This window comes from Podarcis erhardii (assembly GCF_964252035.2).
Source record: "Podarcis erhardii genome assembly, chromosome: 2".
In the NCBI taxonomy this organism is placed as follows: Eukaryota; Metazoa; Chordata; class Lepidosauria; order Squamata; family Lacertidae; genus Podarcis; species Podarcis erhardii.
Window position 1 is genome coordinate 71,419,426 of NC_138498.1, and position 26,471 is coordinate 71,445,896.

A 26,471-nucleotide genomic window follows, 5' to 3' on the forward strand; every position below is an offset into this window, starting at 1 on the left:
CAGTTTGACGTCAGGCTATGAAACTCTTTGATGCCCCGACAATCGGCTCTTTGCAAGAGGCTTGTAAGGAGTACAGTGCTGTGCTTTCAAGTCCCAATGATCTGTTGACTATTGGCACTTCAGAAGCACTGGATGTGGGGCTTCTGATTTATAGTGCTTCTGAAGCACCATAAATCCCGATTGTTGGGACTTGTGCCCAGAGTTTCTAAAGCATTTCAGAAGTCCTTATGGCCCAGCTGTCTAGTTACTTGATCACACCTAACATCATACATGACATCAGGTGATTGGGCTAAACCAGCCTCACCTGCCAAATAGCCTGTTTTCCCACCCCTGAGCAAACACCAAACCAGCAAAATCAGGGAAGTGTTATATCCTACATTTGGGCTTTTTTAAGATAAAGGCAAAAGGAAGCAAATGCCAAAACCTTAGATTTAGAATCATCCGGTACTCCACGATGGAAGTCTCACCTGCCTGGTCTATACTTGCTTCATCTTTTTTCTCCCCTGCTAAGTCTAAAAGGACTTTTTACCTTAGGATGCTGGATGTTGTACATTAAAACTTTCAAGTCATACCATGAGATGTATTTAAGATACAGTACAATTACATCCTATGTGGCGGCTCATTTCCAAGGGTTCAATGTATACATGGAAGCACGTATACTCAAACTGCCTCCATGCAAGCCAGTGCACTGAGCATGCATAGGGCCCCCCAACCAAGGCAGAGAGCTTAAAAACTCTTTCTGCACTGGGAAAACCTGGCATAAAAGGAGGTTGTAAGCACTTCACCTTACTTGGATTTAAGTCTCACAGTTCCAATCAGCTCACCTTCAACTGTGTATGGTTGAAATCAGGAAGATTAAATGATTTTACAGTATGATGGCATCTTATACGCAAACACACAATCTCACACTACTACTTCTTTTTACCTTCGGATATATGGTAACCAGAAGAGAATCTTATCATATTACAGTACAGACCCAGACCATTTTGAACATACCTTGAGAGTAGCACACAACATTGTCATCTGAGTCACAGATTTCTGGAGTGATTCAATGGTGGCATTACGCAAATCCAGGGTCTCCCTTAGTGAATTCACAATATTTTGGATATCCCGTTTCTCCTTCTCTGAAACAAAAAACCCCACACAATTACAGTGCTTTAAACAAATCTCCCCAAGTTCTTTAGGTCTTTGGACTTGGGGCAGGAACGTGACGAACGACAAGCAAAGCAAGGGGAACTTTCAAAGGCATAAAACAGGGGTGGCTAACCTGTGGCCCTCCAGTTGCTGTTAGGGCTCCAACTATTATCAGCTCCAGCCACTGTGGCCAATGATCATGAATGACAGGAGCTGTAGTCCAGCAACTTCTGGAGGGATCCAATTTAGCCACCCTTGGTCTAGAAATTGCTTGGAACTATTGGATGGCCATTACTGAATCTGTTCTGCGAGAACCATGTGCCACTTCAAATAATCCTTGTTACAAGCTCCACTAAGCTTCAAGGTTTCTTTAGAACAAGAGTAACAGCGTGCTCTCTTCAGAACCTGTTCAGTTGGCAATGCCAATATGGTAGCCATCAGCTCCCACCCTCCCAAGCATCAAAACAAGCTCCGGTACAATTAAGTACTGTGCAGGGAGTCAGCATTAGTCATAAACATAACATTTACAAAACCATGAAATTTTGATGTCTGACTTTAAAAGACTCTGTATTCTGTTTTTGGTGTGAACCCTTGTGTGCTGGGTACATGCTTAGGCAAGATTTCAGCTGTTCCTGTGAATAGTGAGACAACGATGACACACAGAACAATTATATTACTTTATTGTTACATTCCTATTCTAACTTATTTACTTTCACCACACTTTGCGCCCTGAGCAAGAAATTTAAATGTAACGTACTTCGTTTAATTCCTGGAACAAAACACATTGTCCCAGTTTGTGCATCTGCAAAAGTTACAGGACCATCAAGACTTCATAAAAGACACATTTATATTAGAGATATGGCAGGCCTGCAAAACTGATTAGGCAGATAATCACCTTTTATTCCCCTCCAAAGAGCACCTAAAGTGTGTCAAAGCTTCAATGTGTTTCTTAACCAAGCAAGGTACAGTGCTACAAGCCACCCTCAGGTTCATAGAATCATAGAATCATAGAGTTGGAAGAGACCACAAGGGCCATCGAGTCCAACCCCCTGCCAAGCAGGAAACACCATCAGAGCACTCCTGACATATGGTTGTCAAGCCTCTGCTTAAAGACCTCCAAAGAAGGAGACTCCACCACACTCCTTGGCAGGAAATTCCACTGTCGAACAGCTCTTACTGTCAGGAAGTTCTTCCTAATGTTTAGGTGGAATCTTCTTTCTTGTAGTTTGGAACCATTGCTCCGTGTCCGCTTCTCTGGAGCAGCAGAAAACAACCTTTCTCCCTCCCTGTTCAATATAGCAGTTGCTCCTGTCTCAGTATGCAAGCTATGAGGGAAGTTGTTCATCTCAGGGAGAGATGTAGCTTATTTTTGGCTCCTTAATTTGTAATTGTCGAGGAAGGCAAACGGTCCAATGGGAAAAGACAGCTCATTAGAAACAGAAGAACCCTCCCTGGTTGCTCATTTAAAATCTCTTCATTTTACTGCATTCTCATGTTTTGGAATTTCTGTCATTCATTTTGAGTGACATTTTCCCTTCACTGCCTATGACTCACAGCTGCCTACAGACAATGCTTTAAAAGCCATCAACAAAGTCTCCAAGGCTTTCACTTAACTGTCTCCATAAAGCATTTCTAAAATTAAAGTTATAATGCTCTTTAAAGCAATGGGGAAATGGAATCACATGAGCAACCAGACACATGGACCATCATTCAGATAGCTGACAAAATCCTCTCCCCTCCTCCGTTTCCTACTTCTATTTGGTTTCTCAATTATATGCAACACCTCTGCAATTTTTCCACTACAAAACCACTGACATTAGGCAGGTACAAGTTTCGTAACAAGGAGGCATTTACCTTAAGTTTATCTGAATAGTCTCACTTAAGTTTTTCACCAAGCTCAGCTGTGTCATGCCAAATCCCTGTGGCTGAGCAGAGTCTTTAAACTCTGGTCAAGAAGTGACCCAAAGCATTTCATGTATATACGTGTTTGGAGTGGAGTGAGTGAGAAGTATCTTAACTCTTCAGTTTTAAACACAGCTTTAAGTCATCATGCAAGCCTTGTTAATACTAAAAAAAAAAAATAAAAGGGTAAAGGACCCCTGACAGTTAAGTCCAGTAGCGGACGACTCTGGGGTTGCGGCGCTCATCTTGCTTTACTGGCCGAGGGAGCCGACGTTTGTCTGCAGACAGTTTTTCTGGGTCATGTGGCCAGCATGACTAAGCCGCTTCTGGTGAAACCAGAGCAGTGCACAGAAACACTGTTTACCTTCCCGCAGGAGCGGTACCTATTTATCTACTTGTAATTTGATGTGCTTTCAAACTGCTAGGTTGGCAGAAGCTGGGACAGAGCAATGAGAGCTCACCCCGTTGCGGGGATTCGAACCGCCGACCTTCTGACCGGCAAGCCCTAGGCTCTGTGGTTTAGACCACAGCGCCAACCGTATCTCAGTAAAGTCTTCAGTAAAGTTAATACTTTACTGGGACACATAAATACTTTACTAAAGGGCAAAACTCTTCCTCTTCTATTTTTCAACTCACCTTTCATGGCTAACTGGGCTTTCATCCTATCCAGTTCATTCTGAAATATAACACATAAAAAAACAAATTAGGTGGCAGCACAACATACAAGCCCACATCAGAGCTTTAAAAGGTGTGTCAGAGTGATTTTAGGATATCTACCCAAACACTATTCACACTCACACGGACCAAGTTATATAGAAAATAGTCACAACTGTCGAAGCTTTATTAATAACCTATATCCTAGGATTATTTTAGAAGTGGGCAGAGGGCTGGAGCTCAGAACTGAAAAAAACATCAAGAGCGATTGTCTTACCACTTGCCGCCCTATTTCTCACACTGTCATTTTGTCAAACAGCTTTGGAAATCTCAAATGGGAAAAACAACAACGAAGTATTTCAACACTATTTTAACTTAACAAGCCAGCCAAGCACAGATCCTGCCAGAAAGAATTTGAGTCCCAAATATTTTTAACTAATATTTGTAATCAATGGATAATTAGCTGGAGTGCAATAGTGTTACAAAACTAGTGTTTGGACAGAGTCCAACAAGCAATTTATGAATGCATCTGGATAGAGGCACAATGAGTCAAACCAAAAGCTTGTTTAATGCTCATTCAAATGAGCTTGGAAATTGATAGCGACACAGAACAGCAGCTGGATGAAAGGGCAGCAATGAACTGGCTGGCACCAAGTAGGTTGAGGAGGTGCCAAATGAACACCCAAAGGAGCTATGTAACAGCTGGCAGTATTTAATACTGAAAAAATAAAATACATGGCATACAGCCAGAATTTACAGTACTTAATGATGCCAACATGGATCTACTTCATGCTCATATTTCTACTTTAAAAAGAAAAAGGAAAAGCTGATTTATCGGGGTGGGGGGGTGGAATCTGATGAGAGTCTGCAAACCCTAGAAAGCATAAAGGCTGAATTAGGCCTGCAGGACATAGCAGACAATAAGCTGGGCATTGAGTAAAATGTAGTATGACAGCACCCTCACCCCCCACCAAACACAGCATGTTACGGAAACTATTCATGCAAAGACATCATGTCTATATTAATTTAAGAAAATAATTAATTAAATAAGGTCACCAAACTAACAACATGTCATTCATGGTGCACTGCAGTATATTGTATGGATTATTAGAATCTCATGGCAAATATGTTGTTGAAATAAAATGGTTAGGAAACTAAATAAATAAATCAGAAGGCATTGATTCAATAGAAAACACAAGCTGACAACATAATACGGAGTGAAATATGATTGTACACACACAGCTTGTATGGGCAGGGTAGAAGCCAAAGTATCCCTCTTCCCTTATTTGACAGCAATACCAGCAATATGTACACTAAGGCTTCCTTTCTCTTTTTAAAAAAAAATATATATATTTTATTAAAGTTTTTAAAAATAAATGCAAAGATAGAAAACAGTATAACATATATCATAACATACTTTCGTAACTTCTTTGGACTCCCTCACATCTCCCGCTCCCATTTGCATCATTGTCAATTCTTACCTGCAGTTTATCATCTTGTTTACAATCTTGTGTCACATTCATTTAACTCTAATCTGTTAATTCTCCAATAGGTTTATAATTTTTCCTCAACTTACTTGTCATCTTAATTCCATCTAGTTTAGTGGTGCACAATTATTTATGATCTAGCATCCTTTCTTAACATTCAACCAAATTACAGTGTTTTTTTAAATAAATCTTGAATTTCTTCCAGTCTTCTTCAACCCTCTCCTCTCCCAGGTCTTGGATTCTGCCAGTCATCTCGGCCAGTTCCATATAGTCCATCAGTTGCATCTGCCACTCTTCCAGTGTGGGTAGATCTTGAGTTTTCCAGTTCTTAGCGATGAGTATCCTTGCTGCCGTTGTTGCGTACATAAAAAATGTTCGGTCCTTCTTTAACACCTTCTGGTCGACAATACCCAGAAGGAAGGCCTCTGGTTTCTTGGTGAAGGTATACTTAAATACCTTTTTCAGCTCATTATATATCATTTCCCAGAAAGCCTTCACCCTAGGGCAAGTCCACCAGAGGTGAAAGAATGTACCTTCATTTTCTTTACATTTCCAACATTTATTATCAGACAAATGGTATATCTTGGCAAGTTTAACTGGGGTCATGTACCATCTATATATCATTTTCATTACATTTTCCTTCAAAGCATTACATGCAGTGAAGTTCAACCCAGTGGTCCACAACCTTTCCCAGTCCTCAAACATAATGTTATGCCCAATATCCTGTGCCCACTTTATCATAGCCGATTTAACCATTTCATCTTGTGTGTTCCATTTTAACAGCAAGTTATACATTCTTGAAAGTACCTTAGTCTTAGGTTCTAACAGTTCTGTTTCCAACTTCGATTTCTCCACCTGGAACCCTAACTTTTTGTCATTTTTAAAAACTTTTTTAATCTGAGCGTAGTGTAACCAGTCTCGCACTTTATCCTTCATTTTCTCCAAACTCTGCAATTTCCAATTGTCTCCATCTTTTTCTAATATTTCCCAATATTTTGGCCATTTGGCCTCCATATTGGGTCTTTTTCGGGCCTTGGCTTCCAGAGGTGAAAGCCACCTTGGAGTTTTGTTTTCCAATAAGTCTTTATATTTTGTCCAGACATTAAACACTGCTTTCCTGACAATATGGTTCTTAAAGGCCTTATTGATCTTAACCTTGTCATACCATAAGTATGCATGCCAACCAAAAGCATTGTTAAAACCTTCCAGGTCCAGTACGTCAGTGTCTTCGAGAAGTAGCCAGTCTTTTAGTCAGCAGAAAGCTGCGGCTTCATAGTACAACTTTAGGTCTGGCAGGGCAAAGCCCCCTCTTTCTTTCGCATCAGTTAATATCTTAAACTTGATTCTGGGCTTTTTGCCCTGCCAGACAAATCTGGAGATATCTCTCTGCCACTTCCGGAAGCACTCCGTCTTGTCCACAATCTGTAGTGTTTGAAACAAAAACAACATTTTTGGCAATACATTCATCTTAATAGCAGCAATTCGGCCTAGCAAAGAAAGTTTTAATTTTGTCCAACTGTCCAGGTCTCTTTTGATTTCCGACCAACATTTTTCATAATTATCCTTAAATAGACTCAGATTTTTTGCTGTTATGTTTACCCCTAGGTACTTTACTTTTTTAACCACAATTTGTATCTGTCAGATTTTTTCCCAACACCTTAGTTTTCTGTTTGTTTAATTTAAATCCCGCCACCCGACCAAAGTCTTGAATCAATTGTAATACTCTTTTTGTGCTAGATTCTGGCTCCTGCAGGGTCAAAACTAGGTCATCTGCAAAGGCTTTAAGTTTATATTGTTTCGCTCCGACCTGAATCCCTTCCACCAACCGGTCCCCTCTGATCATATTCAAGAGCACCTCCAGAACCGAAATAAATAACAAAGGGGAAATCGGGCAGCCTTGTCGTGTTCCTTTTTCAATTTTGAACTCTTCTGTAACCACATTGTTAACTATCAATTTGGCCTTTTGTTCTGAGTATATTGCATCAATCCCATTCTCAAAACCCCGTCCCACTCCCATTTCTTTTAAATTTCCCTTCATAAATTTCCAAGAGATATTATCAAAGGCCTTCTCCGCATCTATAAAGATTAACACTGCTTTTGTGTTTATGTTTGCAAAAGTTCCAAAATATCAATAATGTTCCTTGTATTAGCAAACATGTGTCTGCCTGGGAGAAAGCCTGCCTGGTCTTTATGAATTACTTCATTTAGAACTTTTTAAAATCTACTTGCCAAAACTTCTGCAAATATTTTGTAATCCACATTTAAAAGGGAGATGGGACGATAGTTCTTGAGTTGTGTCTTTTCAATTTCCAATTTTGGTATCAATGTGATGAAAGCTTCCTTCCACGATTCCGGCGCCCTCTTCCCCTCCATAATTTCATTGCTTACCTCATAGAATAGAATAATAGAATCATAGAGTTGGAAGAGACCACAAGAGCCATCGAGTCCAACCCCCTGCCAAGCAGGAAACACCATCAGAGCACTCCTGACATATGGTTGTCAAGCCTCTGCTTAAAGACCTCCAAAGAAGGAGACTCCACCACACTCCTTGGCAGCAAATTCCACTGTTGAACAGCTCTTACTGTCAGGAAGTTCTTCTTAATGTTTAGGTGGAATCTTTTTTCTTGTAGTTTGGAACCATTGCTCCGTGTCCGCTTCTCTGGAGCAGCAGAAAACAACCTTTCTCCCTCCTCTATGTGACATCCTTTTATATATTTGAACATGGCTATCATATCACCCCTTAACCTCCTCTTCTCCAGGCTAAACATGCCCAGCTCCCTTAGCCGTTCCTCATAAGGCATCGTTTCCAGGCCTTTGACCATTTTGGTTGCCCTCCTCTGGACACGTTCCAGTTTGTCAGTGTCCTTGAACTGTGGTGCCCAGAACTGGACACAGTACTCCAGGTGAGGTCTGACCAGAGCAGAATACAGTGGCACTATTACTTCCCTTGATCTAGATGCTATACTCCTATTGATGCAGCCCAGAATTGCATTGGCTTTTTTAGCTGCCGCGTCACACTGTTGGCTCATGTCAAGTTTGTGGTCAACCAAGACTCCTAGATCCTTTTCACATGTACTGCTCTCAAGCCAGGTGTCACCCATCTTGTATTTGTGCCTCTCATTTTTTTTGCCCAAGTGCAATACTTTACATTTCTCCCTGTTAAAATTCATCTTGTTTGTTTTGGCCCAGTTCTCTAATCTGTCAAGATCGTTTTGAAGTGTGATCCTGTCCTCTGGGGTGTTAGCCACCCCTCCCAGTTTGGTGTCATCTGCAAATTTGATCAGGATACCCTTGAGTCCATCATCCAAGTCATTGATAAAGATGTTGAATAAGACCGGGCCCAAGACAGAACCCTGTGGCACCCCACTAGTCACTCTTCTCCAGGATGAAGAGGAACCATTGATGAGCACCCTTTGGGTTCGGTCAGTCAGCCAGTTACAAATCCACTGAGTGGTAGCATAGTCAAGACCGCATTTTACCAGCTTCTTTACAAGAATATCATGGGGCACCTTATCAAATGCCTTGCTGAAATCAAGGTAGGCTACATCCACTGCGTTCCCTTCATCTACCAGGCTTGTAATTCTGTCAAAAAACGAGATCAGGTTAGTCTGACATGACTTATTTTTCAGAAATCCATGCTGACTATTGGTGATCACAGCATTCCTTTCTAGGTACTCACAGACTGTTTGCTTAATGATCTGCTCCAGAATCTTCCCTGGTATACCTCCATCAATGGTTGTATCAAATAGTCTTTTAATGTCTTATAATACTTGGAGGTAAGCCCATCTGGCCCTGGAGATTTGCCCAGTTGCATGTTCTGAATGGCTTGTTCAATCTCTTGTCGTGTTATTTTACTATTCAGGATTGATCTATTTTCTTGTGACAATTTTGTTAGTCCATTTTCCCCCAAAAATTGTTTAATCTGAACCTCATCTTGCGGCCCTTGGGTATATAGTTTTTTGAAGTATCTCTGGAAGCACTTTCTGATCTCCACGGGGTTCTGAATGTTTCTTCCTTCAATTTCTAAATTTGTAACTGTGTTTAATTTTTGTCTCCTCTTCAACTGCCAAGCTAGCAGTTTCCCACATTTATTTGCCGATTCAAAAGTTTTTTGTTTCATTAGTTTAATCTTCCACTCTATTTCCTGATTTATCAATTTAGAATATTGTGCTTGGTGAAGTTTGATTTCTCTCAAAATCGGCTGTGACTTCGGATTTGATCTTAACTTCTTCTCTAATTCTTTAATTTTCTCCAAGATCTTATCTTTCCTCTCATTTTGTGTCCTTTTCTTTACAGCATTCTGTTGTATCAAGAACCCCCTCATCATGGCTTTGCTTGCGTCCCAGATAGTTCTTTTTTCCACCGTAGTGTTCATGTTTATCTCAAAATAATCCTTCAAAGCTTTTTGGGCCTTCTTAATAATCTCCTGATCTCTAAACAAATTGTCATTCATCTTCCATCTAAAGGAACTGGTTGGTAGTAATGTCATGTCCATCTTCAGTGCGTTATGGTCGGAGCAGGTCTTTGGGCAGATTTCCACCTTTCTGACCTTGGGTGCCAGACCTCTAGTTATCCATATTTGGTCGATTCTCGTCCAAGTCAGCTGGGCTTCAGAGAAAAATGTCCCTTCTCTTCCCAAGGGGTTCTTCGTTCTCCAGATGTCAATCCAATCCATATTGTCTGTCATTTCAAAAAAAGTCTTTGGCAGTCTGCCGTCTTTTGTAACATTTTGGCTTTGTGACTTATCCATATTAGTTGATACGACCCCGTTCATGTCTCCCATCATAATGATGTTGTTATAGTCCAGATAGTCCAGCATAATCTCATGCAACTTCTTGTAAAATTCCGATTTCCCCTCGTTTGGTGCATAGATTCCTAATATCAAAATCTTCTCTCCTTGATGTTGTATCTCAATTGCTAAAATTCTTCCATGTTCATCTTTAAATAAAAATTTAGGTGACAGGCTCTCTTTTGCATATATCACCACGCCTCTCTTCTTTACTCTGTCCGAAGATATGAATTCCTGGCCAAGTCTTTTGTTTATTAACACTTTTCTGTGGAGCCTAGTCACATGTGTTTCTTGTAAACAAATAATGTCCAATTGTTCCTTTTTTAATATATGAAAATTTTTCCTCCTTTTTTCCGGGATGTTGCAGCCATTTATATTCCAGCTCAAAAGTTGCAGAGAGATCCTGAATAAATCTGGTTAATTTCCTGGGGGTGGTACCTTGTTCACTGGATCTTCCGAGACCAAGGGTGCAGGTACCCCTGGTGCTCCAGGCCCAGAAGGTAGTTCAATTCCTTTTTGAAGGTCCTGTCCGTATGCAGTCAGAAATTTATCTCTGTCTTCCAATGTTCTAATTTTAACCTTCTTCCCTCTAAAAGTGAAAGATAATCCTTGGGGAAATTCCCACCTGAAGATAATTGAATTGCTCCTCAACAGTCTAACCAGTTCCAAATAGTCAGATCTAAGGTCCAACAGTTGTTTAGGAATATCCTTGTAAATTTCAATTCTTTTGTCCGAAATGTCCAGTGACTTTCCGTAGTATAGGCCCAAAATCTTATCCCTTTCCTCCTTTGATCTCAGTATTATCAGACAGTCTCTGGGCTTCTCTTTCTTTATAAGTCTTCCAAGCCTAAAAGCTGATACAATTTTAAAGTCCTTTTCCTCTAGTTTCCAAAACTTGGAAAATTCTTTAGTCAGAAACTCAGCTAGGTTGCCTTCTTCCGCTTCTGGTACCGACCTTATCCTTAAGTTACTCTCCCTGTTTCGCAGTTCTAACATAGAAAGATAGGTCTGGTGTTCATCTACTTGTTTGCAGAGTGGTCTTACCTCTTGTTCTAACTTTCCAAGTCTTTGGCTGGTATCCTCAGCCAATTTCCGATTTTCACCTGTAGCCACCGTCAGTTCTCCAATTGCTTGTATGTTCTGTGCTACTTGTCCAGTTAATCTATTTAGACATTCTGTGTTTTGGTCAATTTTGGCTGTTTGCTCATCAGCTTTTTTATCCAGAGATTCCACTCTCTTATCCAAAGATTCCAATTTTTCATAGATTTTCTCTAAAATAGAAGCAGTTGCTCCTGAGGCCATATCTTCCAGTTGTAATTCCTCAGTTTCTCCCTCCCCTGCCCGTGGCAGAGAAGCAGCTTCTTCCTCAGAAGGCAAAGTAGGCACAGATGATCTACGTGTCTGTGAGGCTGCAGTTAAAGTTGTTAAAGTTGTTTGTCTAGTTCTTCCCCTCTTTCTTGCGCCACTCATTCCAGAGTTATCTAAAAGTCAAGGTCAAGCTGAGTTGTTCCCACGAGAAAGCAACAGCCCAGATGGTAACAGTCAAACAGGAGGCCGGGAAAAGGAAAGTAAAATAATGTCACTGCTGTAAATCCCAAATCCTCTAGGGGGAGCTTAAAATGTCTTTAGGGAGGAGATTAAAGTCAAATTTAATGTCCAGGAACCTTCAATAGTAAGTTTTTGCAGAGTTAGTATTAGCAGCCACAATGTTTCAAACAGTGCGTACTGGTACTCCAAATGATGCTTCAAAGTATCAAGTCCAAACTCCCTCAGATTGTTTCAAAGTTTAAATTCAAAGTATCCAAATCTGCAAACTGACTGCTCAGTTACTCAGGCAGCTCCAGCACCTGGGTTTCTTACTTAAATTGTAGTTCCAATAGAAGAAAGGTATCACAATACAGATAGAAAGCATAAAATCCAACGCTTTAAGTCCTTATTCAACTTACAAAGAAGTTCAGTAGGTGCTCAGATCCATTAGGTTAAAAGTTCTCTCTTTGCCTCCACTCCTCCAGCTCTTTGCTTTGAAGTTCAATGACAGCGGAAGACGGACTTCCTGTTTTTCGACACTCCGCTTTCAGCCAAATTCAGTATTTTTAAGTCCCGAAATTTTATAGAGCCCTTTGTTACTCACGGGTTGTTGCTTTTCCGAATCGAAAATTTCCAGGAAGAGAGGTCAGTGCTCACCGGCAGCAGCAGCGCGGCTTCACTCCGTTGATTGCGAAACGACCCACAGCGCCGCTGCCCCCTCCCCGTTCCGGAGCCCCTTACGGGGTTCCTTCAACGTTTCGGGGGTTGCTCCTGGCGCCCGCCGGGTCCCGAGACCACAGGCTTTTGCTGCCTGTGGATTTCCAATGTGGGTCTTCGCTTCGCCGTAGCGGACGACCCGTTCTCAACGGAGCTCCCTCTCCGCAATTAGAAGAGGGCAGCCATTGCCGTTCGCGCCGCCTCCGGAAGTATGTAGTATGACAGCACCCTCACCCCCCACCAAACACAGCATGTTACTGAAACTATTCATGCAAAGACATCATGTCTATATTAATTTAAGAAAATAATTAATTAAATAAGGTCACCAAACTAACAACATGTCATTCATGGTGCACTGCAGTATATTGTATGGATTATTAGAATCTCATGGCAAATATGTTGTTGAAATAAAATGGTTAGGAAACTAAATAAATAAATCAGAAGGCATTGATTCAATAGAAAACACAAGCTGACAACATAATACGGAGTGAAATATGATTGTACACACATAGCTTGTATGGGCAGGGTAGAAGCCAAAGTATCCCTCTTCCCTTATTTGACAGCAATACCAGCAATATGTACACTAAGGCTTCCTTTCTCTTCCATTGAAGTAAAGAAGAGATGTGTTTTATAGGAATCTCAATGATGCAGCTCAGTAGACTGCCTGGAGGTTGATAAGGGAAGCTTAGGGCAGAGATGAAGAGGGCTTATGCCTGCCCTCCATTTGTATGGAGCTATATTAAAATGGGAGGGACGCAGGTGGTGCCGTGTGTTAAACCACAGAGCCTAGGGCTTTCTGATCAGAAGGTCGGCGGTTCAAATCCCCACGACGGGGTGAGCTCCTGTTGCTCGGTCCCTGCTCCTGCCAACCTAGCAGTTTGAAAGTACGAAGTGCAAGTAGATAAATAGGTACCACTCCAGCGGGAAGGTAAACGGCGTTTCCGTGCGCTGCTCTGGTTCGCCAGAAGTGGCTTAGTCATGCTGGCCACATGACCCGGAAGCTGTACGCCGGCTCCCTCGGCCAATAAAGCGAGATGAGCGCCGCAACCCCAGAGTTGGCCACGACTGGACCTAATGGTCAGGGGTCCCTTTCCCTTTATATCAAAATGGGACGAGAGGAAGGGCTGATCCTAGAATAAAACATGGAGGAGAAAGTGTTGCCAAGTTTGATGTGACAGAAGAAAGGGAATGAGGTCTCTACCAAATCAACTGGGATCCAGAAAGTGCAACGAAAGAGGCAGCCCAGGGTTCATTTCATGTTCGGGAAGCATATCAGGGAAAGGAAATCAGCTATGTGGAATTATGAAGAAACCTGGTGCGAATGCTAAGTTTGGAAGCAGAGAAAGGAAGCAGTGAAGGTAGAAGGAGCCTTTATGGTGGTACCCCAGCCCATAACTAATTTAGAATGTGGATCATTTTTATTTAAGGGAAACTGGGCAATGCGTGGGCTATTTGTACATACATTAATGGTTAAAAAATTTATGCCAGTGACAAGTTGGGGGGCAATTAGAGACTTGGGGCACCTTAAAGGGTCGCAAATAAGTGGACTTTAGCCCACAAAAAACTTATACCATACTAAATTTGTCAGTCTAAGGTGTCACAACAGACCAATTGCTGCAACAGACCAACACATCTACCCCTCTAAATATTGGAGCAAGATAGTTGACCCCCCTCAATTCCATGGACTTGTAGCATCCACAATACAAAACTAACATTAGTGCTATATATGCTAATAACTATTAGCAGCTGCCAACTTACAGGCAAGAATGTTCTTGTTATAACAGGAAGCAAACCAAGAGATGGTGTTTCTCTTTATTGCCATGCCATCCTACTCTGAAAAAAAATGTGGTTTTCAGTATTTTGCAGCTCAAGAGTAACACCTGGCAAACAACTGCTGCTTCATTCAAGTGAACTAATGCTTTCTATGGCTCTCTAGGTGTGCTAGCATAAGCCATTTTCTTTTAGAAGTGTTTCAGTATTCACTTTGCCGATTGGCTGAACTGTTACTTAAGGTACTCAAGATATGTTGTTGCTATGACAGGAACACATTTAATTCTCAGTCATCCTTATCTGTAATAACTTTCCTTTGTTGAATAGTGCACCTACTGAATAATATGCTTAAAGAAATCCTAGTAAATATAAAGAGAGCTTTTACGTGCATCAAGTTATTTTTTAATCTATGCAACTACCTTGTTTATTGACCACATTTATCAGGTTGCTTTTAGTCTCTTTTATGTGAATATGACAGCTTTATTTCTGATGGAACTGTTACCTATATCAGGGAATTAGGCACACAGACACAAAACTTGTTGTCATGGAAATTCTAATTATGACAACCATAGCACATGCTAACTTTAAACACAAGAGGGTAGAAGAGTCCTATTATATCAAGGTCAATGGAGACTTTTTAAATGGCTAAGATACAGAGGAAATAGCATTTTGCCAAGGATAAATTATTGTTGAGAGTACACAGCGCTTTAGCGCCATGATTTTGCATTCAGGATTTCTCATTGCCAGCACAGTAGTGATCTCAAACACGTTAAGGCTGCAATCCCACAGACATTCACCTTAGAGTAGGTTCCATTGGTTCTAACCTAATTGGGTTTATTTCAAAGTAAACACATATAGGATTGCACTATAATTGATGTACCTTCCCAGATGAAGCTTGTCTTAAATATTTATTCGTAACACAGTATGTATCATAAGATTATAGCCTATGTTTTTCCAAGTCTTGTAACATTATTATATATCCTACACCCATACACACTGTGCAATCTAATTTTTGTATTATTTTTTAAATGTCTCTTTCTCTTATTGTGGATCAAAAGATCTCACAGAGCAAGCTAACTGATAACACTGAGGAACAGTAAAAATGTAACTATGTGCCGAGTTGTCAGATGAAGACTATAAACAGACCGTATTCTTTTAACAGCTTCCACCCAATGAGCATTGCAAAGACTGCAAACTATCCTCTCTCCACTCGTTCCTACAGGCAACTAGAACAACATTCCATTCAGCCTCCAGACTTTAACATAGCTGTGTTACTCCTGATCTGCACAATATCCGAGGATAATAGGAAGAGGCTAACAAAAACAAACATAATTAAGAAGGCCATGCTCTTTGAAAGGAGTCTGAATGGCAGAAAATTGGAAGAAATTGATAGAATTCCTTTCATGTCAACTTGCTCTTAAAATGAAAGCATTTTTAAACCTGAAGATCTGAGGTCATGTAGAGTCTAACTGAGGTGGGCCTCCAGAAGCAGAAACAAGTGCAGAAGCAGATTCACCTTTGATCCTATGCCTAGCCAATGACAGCAAATATTTACAGGGAAGATTTTTTTTAAAAAAAAACATAGCTGATGGGAGCAAGCTGTTGCACATACATACCTGTAGACTTTCTGCATCCAGTCCTGTCTGTTCCTCCAGGGCAACATCAAAGAACAGTTTGTTGATTATGTGTCTTTTGCCAACCTACATGTAACATGTGAAAGAATAAGGACATGACTGTGAAAAAGGAGGTGCCTGTTGCAATAAGATGGGAAATGATGTTTCAAGACAATATAAATATTGAGATTTCAGAAGACACATCTAATCTAATACACCCACACCCACACACCCCTTGACCTTGAATCAGGATGATTGCTTGTGTTTACTAGAAACCATATTCTATAGCACAGGGCTTGGAGGAAAGACAGTTCTGTTGGGCATCAGGCACAGCAAGGGATATTAATGTGACCCGTCTAGCATATTGCAATGTAGCATATGATGCACTTCACATCGCTACTGCCGCTATGAAATTCTTTGGCTCAGAATTTCAGTAACAGACTTTCCAAGTGTGGAGCCATTATTCCAGCACAAAATTTTGGAATTTTGACAAAACAATTCAAGCACCTTGGAACCAAGTGCAATTTGTTCTCTGGCAGCTTTAGCTCAGCAGCTGAGGCTAAGTTCACGCTGTGCCAAATCCAAGTACGTGCTGCTTGCTTTATGAGGAAAAAAATATTACCAAAATTGAATTTCATAGCTCTCTCCACCTCCCCCATGCAGCTACCGCTTTGTGTTTTAAGTATTATATACAGTCATGACACCAGCTAATTGCATAGTTACAGCTACATAAGATGTTATTTCACGATAGCTCCATGGTAACCCAAAGATGCGAGAGGCGGCAAAGAACAGAGGGAATCAACAAGTCAGAAGAGCAACAAGGGCTAAGACCTGGCAAGGACTGAAAAAGACAAATAAGAAGGCAACACGCAGCTTGGCACCTGCACACTGGTGTTCCTTTGAAGCTAATAAATAACATTGTAACAGCCAAATACCAAAGGTCTCGACTCTAATTATTGCCGTATTAACAGGGTACACCACACTTATGGCCACCATCCCAAAAGCTCATTTACATATAACAGCTCATGTATATGCGGCAGGACTTTTGATTTTTCCTTGTATCTACAGCATCCCCATTCCTATTTCCATTATCCACAAAGGGATGTTCAAGAAACAGAAGTCAAAAACTAACTGCAGCTACTTGTACAGCTAGCTAGCTAGTGGCTTAGATTTAGTAATTTCAAAGAGAAGGGGCTCTGAAGAAGAATCTGAAGAAAGCTACTCATACTCGAGACTATCTGCAATGGAAGACCTTCCTCTATCATGGGCTCATTGAGATCCAGCTGCTTAGTCGCACTCCCAGAGGACATAAATGGAAGCTGCTGCTTAGTAGGCAAAAACCAAAGAGCAACACCAAGGATCAGAGCAGGAAATGCCACCCGAATAACCCTAGCACCATGGAGACACCGTGTTATTTCTAATCCTGATACCAGACCTGAATGTGATTTTTATTGCGAGAATATTTTCTAAGCTGCTTTGAGAGTGTCTCAATGCTATAAAGTCAGATTAAAATATTCTAAAACAGATAAATAAATCTCACTGAAATTAACCGAAAATCAATCAACCAACCAATCACAGCTAACTTGTCCTATTGATTTTAGTGGGTCCCAAACATAATCAACTTTCTCCAGATTTGGACCTCTGTGCTGAGGCCATCAAAATCCTCTGCCAATAAAAGATGAATTCTAAATCAGTTGAATGCTGAACTTACAGTACTTAAAGTGAAAGCAATGAACCTTCTAACTGAAGAGATATGATCTAGCATACACTTCCCAGTACATGCTAAGCTTTGGTAAAAGCAAAGCAATGGTAAGATTCAATCCAATAGCATATATATAGAGAGAGAGAGCGCGCGCAGGAGTGCCCCCCCATAAAACCTTTATAGTAATTCCATGACCTTATGCTTCAAGGACGCAAGGTTGATGGGCCCCTTCTCCAAAGTTACCTTCTCTCATTTGGGTAGTCTTTCATTCTCTTCTGACCACACCCCTCCACTCAGTCTGGACAGGTCGTTACTGAAACAGAACTCCTCAGCCTTGGAAGGCAAAGTACTCATATGGTAAAGACGACGAAATATGACAGATTATTTCAGTGAGCATAGGCTGAAGACTCACCTGGATTCTGCATTGTGGACAAGTCCGACTAGGTGCTGTGTCAAACCACTGGATGAGGCTAGAGGGGAAGAGATGACAAAGTGATTGTTGACAAATGGTGCTTCTTAACATGAACCACACAGGTAGTGATGTTAAATTCTCGAGAATAATCTTTTGGAGAATATTCTCGAGAATATTCTCAATTAATGAGAATATTAGAGAATTCTCATTTAAAATAGGAGAATATTCATTTTAATGCATTGAAAATGATATAATTAGTTAACATACATGTTTATTCATGGGTAAACTTGTTCAGATGGCAACCAGAAACTGTACAGATACTTTTATTCAATGGGGCAATGCAGTGAATTCACATTCTTTGATTTTTTGCACCAAACTTGAAATTGAAAATTGGCATGTTAAGGTTTGATACAAGTAAATTCAGTAATAGGCTATCTTGTGCTTCTAATAGCTCTAACACTTAATAACTGTGTTGGTGACTAAAACATAGCTTGATAAACAAATCTATATGCATGCATATAAAAAAGAAGCCATTAACATTAAATGTATTATCATTATATGATAATATATTTCAGTATGTCAGTCTCAGGTAAATTTCAGTTTGCAACATCACAGTGCTGAACATCTTAAGTATTATTGCCGTTGCCATTGGGACAGTATTTAGCTTGGTAGACAATGAGTGGTACAAGGCATCCAGGCTCACTTGTGATATGATTATAAAGTGATACAAATCGTGATAAATGAATAGGATATGGATATGTCTTAGGAATATATAGAGTTTGACTTGAAACACTCATTTGGACATATCTTCAATATAGGAAATACAGTGGTACCTCGGGTTAAGAACTTAATTCATTCTGGAGGTCCGTTCTTTTTTTCCCCCATATAATTTTTATTAATCAACATCAACAAACAAAACAAAACAAAACAAAATACATTAATTTCACATCGTTTTCATAACTTATTTCTCTTTTGGACTTCCCTCAGCTGTTCCGTAAATCATCCATAGTCATAATTTTAATTACACATTTCTCAAATTTATATTGACCTTATTTATCTCTTTTTTTCTATTCCCTTTAGACAATATTTCTTACTTTTTTACAGTGCTTCTTTAAATCCCTTAAGCGTCATCTGTCCTTCACTTAAACATTCCAGATATTCCACAAATTTCCCCCAGTCCTTGATGAACTTTTGGTCTCTTAAGTATCTAATCTTCCCTGTCAATTTATCTAGCTCTGCGTAATCTAACAATTTCATTCTCCACTCTTCCACGGTCGGTATTTCTTGTTGTTTCCATTTCTGGGCCAGTAACACTCTTGCGGCAGTGATTGCATATCGAAAGAATTTGCAGTCTTTCCTTTTTATCTCATTTCCTACTATTCCCAACAAAAAGACTTCTGGCTTCTTTAAAAATGTGTATTTTAAGATCTTCTTTAACTCATTGTATATTTTCTCCCAGAAGTCTTTCACTTTCTTGCATTTCCACCACATGTGATAGAAAGTACCCTCTTTATCCCTGCATTTCCAACACTTATTGCATGTCTTGTACATTTTTGCTAATTTCACCGGTGTCATATACCATCTATAGAACATCTTCATCATATTTTCTTTTAACGTCATACAAGCAGTGAATTTTAGACCCTCCTTCCATAGTTTCTCCCAATCCTCAAATTGTATATTATGACCCACATCCCTGTCCCAGCTAATCATCACCGACTTAACTTCTTCATCTTCCAAATTCCAGTCTAACAACAGTTTGTACATTTTAGATAAATTTTTACCGTCATTATCTATAACTTCATTTTGAAATTTTGATTCCTTATCCGCAAAACCTCGTTCTTTACCATCTTTCTTAAACATCTCATTTGTTTGGAAGTAGTGCAACCAATCATATACATGTTCTTTAACCTGCTCATACGGTTTTATTTTCCACTTTCCTTCTTCTTTAAATAACAATTGACCATATGTTATCCATTTACTTCTCATATTAGTTCTCTTTACACTCATGACTTCTAGAGGTGATAACCAACGTGGTGTTCTAGGTTCTAATAGGTTTTTATACCTGTCCCATACCTCAATTAAAGGACCCCGGAAGATGTGGTTCTCAAAGCCTTTATGGACTCTCTTTTTCTCATGCCATAAATAGGCATGCCATCCAAATCTATTGTCGAACCCCTCTAAATCCAACAATTCATTATTCTCTAGTTTAATCCACTCTTTCACCCAGCAAAGACATGATGCCTCATAATACAGTTTCAAATCTGGCAGGGCAAAGCCTCCTCTTTCTTTTGTATCTGTTAGCAATTTAAATTGAATTCTCGGCTTTTTGCCCTGCCAGATGTATCTTGAAATCGCTCTTTGCCACTCTTTAAAAATTTTACTCCCCTTAATTATAGGGATGGTCTGGAATAAAAATAATATCTTTGGAAGCACATTCATTTTAATTGTAGAGATCCTTCCCCAAAATGACAATTTCAGTTTTCCCCACACCTCCAGGTCCTTTTTTATTTCCTTCCACGCTGGTTCATAGTTGTTTTTATATAAATCTATGTTTTTGGGAGTTATCCATATTCCCAGGTATTTCACCTTTTTAACCACCTCTATTTGTGTTTCTTGTTGCATTACTTCTATTTGATCTTGGTCCATATTCTTCACAATCATTTTTGTTTTTTTCTTGTTTAATTTAAAACCTGCCACACTTCCAAACTGTTCCATTTCCTCCAAAACTTCTTTTACCGTACTTATTGGTTCTTCGATCATTATTACCAAGTCATCTGCGAACGCTTTGATCTTATATTCGTTCTGACCGATTGTCACACCCTTTATTTCCTTATTTTGTCTAATCAAATTCAAAAGAACTTCTAATACCGTTATGAAAAGTAACGGTGAAAGTGGACATCCCTGTCTTGTTCCTTTTTGTATCCTTATTTCTTCTGTGACTACATTATTTATACTCAGTTTGGCTTTTTGTTCTGTGTAGATTGCTTTTATTCCGTTAAGAAACTCTTTGCCAATCTCCATATGTTCTAAATTTTTCAACATAAAGTCCCATGTTATATTATCGAATGCCTTTTCGGCATCGACAAACATCATTGTGGCTTGTTTGTCAATCCTAACAGACAGATATTCCATCATATTAATTATATTTCTTATATTGTCTTTCATCTGTCTGCTTGGAAGGAAGCCCGCCTGGTCTTTATGTATAATTTCTAATAGAATCTTTTTCATCCTCTTTGCAAGGATCGCAGCGAATATTTTATAATCTGAATTTAGGAGTGAGATCGGCCTATAATTTTTGACTTGGGTTAAATCTGAATTCTGTTTTGGAATAAATGTAATATATGCCTCCTTCCATGTTTCCGGAATTTCTCCTTCTCTTAAGATGTTGTTCATCACTTCCTTCAATGGCATTATCAAAGTAGGTTCCATTTCTTTATAATAACAAGCGGTGAATCCATCCGGCCCTGGAGCTTTTCCCCTTTTTAATTCTTTAATCGCCTCTTTTATCTCCTCTATTTCAATTGGGGTATTCAGTTGCTCTTTTTTTCCAGTCGGGATTTTCTGCCCCTTTTTATCTTTCAGATATCTCTCTATTTTCCTCTAATTATTTCTTTCTCTATTTTTGTATAGTCTTCTATAATAATCCAAGAACCCCTTTCTAATTTCCTTCGGATTGGTTACCTCTTCTCCTTCTACTGTAATCTTATTTATTGTGTTCTGTTCCTTCCTTTTTTTTATTTGCCATGCAAGCCATTTTCCTGATTTATTCGCAAATTCAAAATTTCTTTGTCTCAATTTCTTTATATTCCATTCTACTTCTCTATTTATTATGATAGCAAACTGTGCTTGCAAGGTTTTAATCTTTTCTTTTATCTTCAAATTGTTTGGTTTCTTAATTAATTTTTGTTCATTATCCATTATTTGCTTCAAAATTTCTTTTTTACCTTTTTCTCTATTTTTATTTTTGATTGAATTTTGCTGAATGAAGAATCCTCTCATTACTGCCTTGCTGGCATCCCAAACAACTTTAGCCTTAATACCTTTGTTACAGTTGTCTACAAAATATTCTGTTAGCTTCTTTTGCGCTTTTTCAACTATTTTCTGGTCGTCTAAGAGATAATCTTTCATTCTCCATCTGAAAGTTCTTTCTTCAAGGCTTCTTAATTCAAATTCTATTGGATTATGATCAGAAATTACTTTCGGTTGGATTTCTATCTGTTGGGTTCTTGGTGTCAATTCACTCGAGATCCAAATCTGATCTATCCTTGACATTGACTGATTTGGTTCGGAATAATACGTAAATTGTTTGTCTAATGGGTGCTTGAGGCGCCAAATGTCTATCAAATTGCAACTTTTTATCATTGAAAAAAAAGATTTTGGTAATTTCCCTTCTTTACTTGTTCCTTCCCTAAGTCTGTCCATTTCTAATGAGATCACTCCATTCAAGTCACCCATTAAGATGATTTTCTGGTCCATGTATTCAAATAGCTTTTCTTCTAAAACTTTGTAGAATTCAGTCTTATTTCCATTCGGTGCATAGATCCCGACTATTATCAAATTTTCTCCTTGCCAGTTGATTCGAACCGCTATTATCCTTCCCTCTTCATCCTTGAAAATTTGTTGAGCTTCAATTTGGTTTCTAATATATATAACCACTCCTCTTTTTCTCTCCTTATCTGAAGATACAAATTCATTTCCCAATCCCGTTCTTAACCTGAAACTGTTCTTAACCTGAGGTACTACTTTAGCTAATGGGGCCTCCTGTTGCTGCGCGATTTCTGTTCTAATCATGAAGCAAAGTTCTTAACCCGATGTTCTATTTCTGGGTTAGCGGAGTCTGTAACCTGAAGCATCTGTAACCCGAGGCACCACTGTAGCATAAAATATGCACACAGTGCATTAGGCTAGAAATGGCTCAGTACCACTGTGAACCTGGTCCTTTAGTCCTCAAATATTTTGACAGGCATCCGTGACACAGAAGGAAAAGCAGGACACAACAAACTGAGGAAATGAGTTACAGACCTATTTTATCAGGCAGAGAAAAATTATTGTCCTACTCCTAACGAGCACACTGTTTCTATAACTGCAGTTTCTTGATGATCAACATATCCACCCCCCCTCCTAAATCACAAAGACACCAGCCAACAACAACAAAAAAAACTTGCCTTAATGCTTCTTTCTATTGTACCTACAACTATAATATCAGCCTGCCTGGGCCCTTAGATATGGAGGAACAGGCCCTTTTCATTGTCTCACCATCCTGCGGTGGCATAAGATATGGCACCCTTTGTGGAGGTGCCCCTATTATAGAATAGCCTACTCCTCTGAAGTATGGCAGGCACCAATATTGCTGACAATTGGGAGCCAGCTATAAACTTCTATTTGCCCAGATGTTTGCTCATTGTTATAACTCATTGTGCTTTCATGTTGGATTTTTCAAATTCTGTACAGTGGTGCCCCGCAAGACAAATGCCTCGCAAGATGAAAAACCCGCTAGACGAAAGGGTTTTCCGTTTTGGAGGCGCTTCGCAAGACGAATTTCCCTATGGGCTTGCTTCGCAAGACAAAAACATCTTGCGAGTCTTGCGATCCCCCCCACTTCCCCCCCTTTTTCTAAGCTGCTAAGCCGCTAATAGCCTTTTAGCCGCTAAGCCTTTAATAAGCCGCTAAGCCGCTAGTAGGGTTGCTTCGCAAGACAAAAAAACCGCTAGATGAAGAGACTCGCGGAACGGATTCTTTTCATCTTGCGAAGCACCACTGTATATTTTACTTACACTTACTCTTATTTTTGCTCCCATTGTAACCTGCCTTGGAATCATTTGAACAAGGGCAGGTTAAAAATGCTCTTAATGAATAAATAGTAAAAAATAAGATGTTTCCAAGTATTATTTCACAAATAAGATGTAATGAAAAGTTGATGTGTAAAAAAAAAAAGAGTTGCTTAGGTTCTTAAATAACTTTCCTCCACCAATTTTGCCATTTGTTTATACAGTACTCACCATAAATGATGGAAAGTATGTCCACAGTGAATAGCTGCCACATCCCTCTCATTATCAAAGAAATCTGAGCAGATGGTACAATGGGCACGAATAGGCATCCTTTACAACTGCAAGATCAAGGAAAAGATGCAAAAACTCAGATGTGGAACAGCCTCTCTGCAAAAAGAAACACCAAACTTAAAAGAGGTTCTGCCCAATAAGAAAACAGTCACAAGGGCATATCCTGAATGCTGCTTCCCTTTCCCCACCTGTACACTGAAGAACTGAATTTGCACTTGATGATCTCTCTGTGCCCTGCACTACATTCCAGGTTACTGAAAACTTAGATAAAAATAACAGCAGCAAAATCCAGAGGAGAAAGCATTCCTTCCTGCATTTCTGGTTTTGCTCTATAGTCCCAAACAGCCAGCGAAAACACCTTACACTCCCCTCCGAAGCTCTTTCATTGTCACAGCCAGTTACTTAACTGGGCAACACCAGCTGTAATATGGGATGTTCAGTACGTCAACTACCACTAGCCAGCAAGATATAGGTCAGATATTCATTACAAACAAAGTATTATCAAAACATAAGGACAAAGTACAGTGGTACCTCGGGTTAAGAACTTAATTCGTTCTGCAGGTCCGTTCTTAACCTGAAACTGTTCTTAACCTGAGGTACCACTTTAGCTAATGGGGCTGCCACTCCACTGCCGCGTAATTTCTGTTCTCATCCTGAAGCAAAGTTCTTAACCCGAGGTACAATTTCTGTGTTAGTGGAGTCTGTAACCTGAAGTGTATGTAACCTGAGGTACCACTGTACTGCCCCTTATCAAAATGAGGATTCAACAAGCACAGACCGCTTTCAGAATTTGATGAAAGCTGCAAACTCTTCCTCAGATTCCCCTTCCCTGTAGACCGTTTTCAAAACAACAGGAAGGAAATGAAGAGGGTAAATAATAATAATAATAATAATTTCTCCCCCCCCCAACTCCACAAACCTGCTGAAGCCCACAGGTTAAGAACCTCTCCTTTAAATCTCTACCTTGGGCTAGTCAGTGTCTCCAAGAATAACTAGCCTCGCGAGCCTTAAGTGGTGGGGAAAGAAGCTTTGGTGGCGGGGACTGAACAGAAGAATAAAAATGGACAGTTAGGCAGCTTCCCAAACTCACAGAGCCTCTGCCTATAAAAGGCTGGCAGCCGTGACCAAAGAGAAGAGAAAGTGCCCACGGGCCAGTCCTCTCGCCCAGCTCCAGGGAGACGGAGCTGGGGATGGGGAGAGACTTCTCTCGAGGGGACCCGCGAAGCTTACCCGCCCGTCTCGAGCTCTTGTCCTCCAGCTTCCTTCCCCCGCCCTGAACCCGGGAAGCTTCCCTGGAAGGAGCGCTCTCCCTGCAGCCGCCGCTATCAGGCCCAACGATGAACCTGTCGGTTTCCAGTTCAAACCTCACTTTGGTTGCCGGATTCAAATTTGGTTCCTATCTCAGTGATTTCCGGAAGGGAACGGAAATGACGTTCTTAATTAAGGCGCGGGAGCAAAAACAGGAAAAAGGCCCCCCCCCCTGTTTTTTTTAAAGCTTCGGACACTGCGGCTGCCCCTTTTGAGGGGCGGGGCTAATAAGTGCTCGCGCCCCTCCCGGAGCGCGTGGCTAAAGGGGAAATGGGTGCTGCAAAAGGCAAAGCCGTCCTACATCGGGGCGGCGCTCTTAGAATTAGAAAGGGATAGGGCATCTGTAATCGGACTTTTTATTACATTTAGTTCTAGAAAAAGCTGCCTTGAACATGGACGTAGCCAGGATTTATGTTGGGGGGTGGGAAGAGCCTCAATTGAGTATTTTTATTGAGTTATTTGCCCCCTGCCCCCCCTTGGCTACGCCTATGGTCCTGAGTCCCGTCAGGGCGAAAGGCGGGGTATTAAAAATATACGTAATAATCTAAATTGACAGAGGCAATTAGAGATCAATCCAAACATAAATTTCAAGAAGAATGGGGGAAATATAGTGAGTATCTGAAAAAACTGCATTCAGATTCATACCTGGACTTGTCTTGACTAATTTCCGCAAAACAAATTATGGTGTAAGAATGTAAGATAAAGAGCAAAATAGAGAAGAGGAATTGAGAAGGAAACAGTTTACTAAGTATACAACCGGACCTGTCCTGTGTTGAGGAGGAAGGAAGTCAAATAGAAATGAATAACAATTAGGGATGTACAGTATCTGTAACATCTGCTTTGCATTTGTAGTTGTAGTATCTTGTTGTGTGTGTGTGTGTGTATATATATATATATATATATATATATATAGTTCTTATATATATATAGTTGTTTAGTCATGTCCGACTCTTTGTGACCCCATGGACCAGACTCCATGAACAAAGACAACAGGCATATCTATCTATCTATCTATCTATCTATCTATCTATCTATCTATCTATGTATTAATATGAACTTTTTGTACAAGGATTGGGGAAATGTTACAGAAGTCATAAGATTTGATGACATGATGCCCATTATACACACGAGGTTGCTTCTGGCCACAGGCTATTTATTACCTTACCTGCCAGGGAATTCAGACGCTCCTCCTGCCACACCAAGCTTCTTCAGAGCGAGTGGCTGGACATCCATAGTCCTGGATGGGTGGAGTCACAGACCATTATGGCTGCTATATTCAATATGGGATGAAGCTTATATGTAGTTTTGCCTAAAGGATGCAATTCTTATATGGAAGTGATAATCGAAAATGGGCTGAACAGGGGATGAGCTGGAAAACCTGCAATGATTGCCATTTC

The 26,471-nt window shown here is 40.1% G+C and overlaps 1 protein-coding gene across 1 annotated transcript in view; it reads right to left on the reverse strand.

Annotated features, from left to right (window-relative positions):
* The window catches only part of TRAIP (TRAF interacting protein), a 37,735-nt gene extending 12,569 nt beyond the window's left edge, over positions 1 to 25,166 (reverse strand). Inside the window, exons 1-6 of the mRNA XM_081851272.1 lie at positions 24,997 to 25,166; positions 23,707 to 23,813; positions 17,708 to 17,765; positions 15,597 to 15,680; positions 3,673 to 3,712; positions 997 to 1,124 (exon numbers count right to left, since the gene is read on the reverse strand). Of these exons, the coding sequence (XP_081707398.1) occupies positions 997 to 1,124; positions 3,673 to 3,712; positions 15,597 to 15,680; positions 17,708 to 17,765; positions 23,707 to 23,804 (408 nt within the window). The 5' untranslated portion in view covers positions 23,805 to 23,813; positions 24,997 to 25,166. The remainder of the gene's footprint in view (positions 1 to 996; positions 1,125 to 3,672; positions 3,713 to 15,596; positions 15,681 to 17,707; positions 17,766 to 23,706; positions 23,814 to 24,996) is intronic.
* Between the last annotated feature and the right edge of the window lie 1,305 nt (positions 25,167 to 26,471).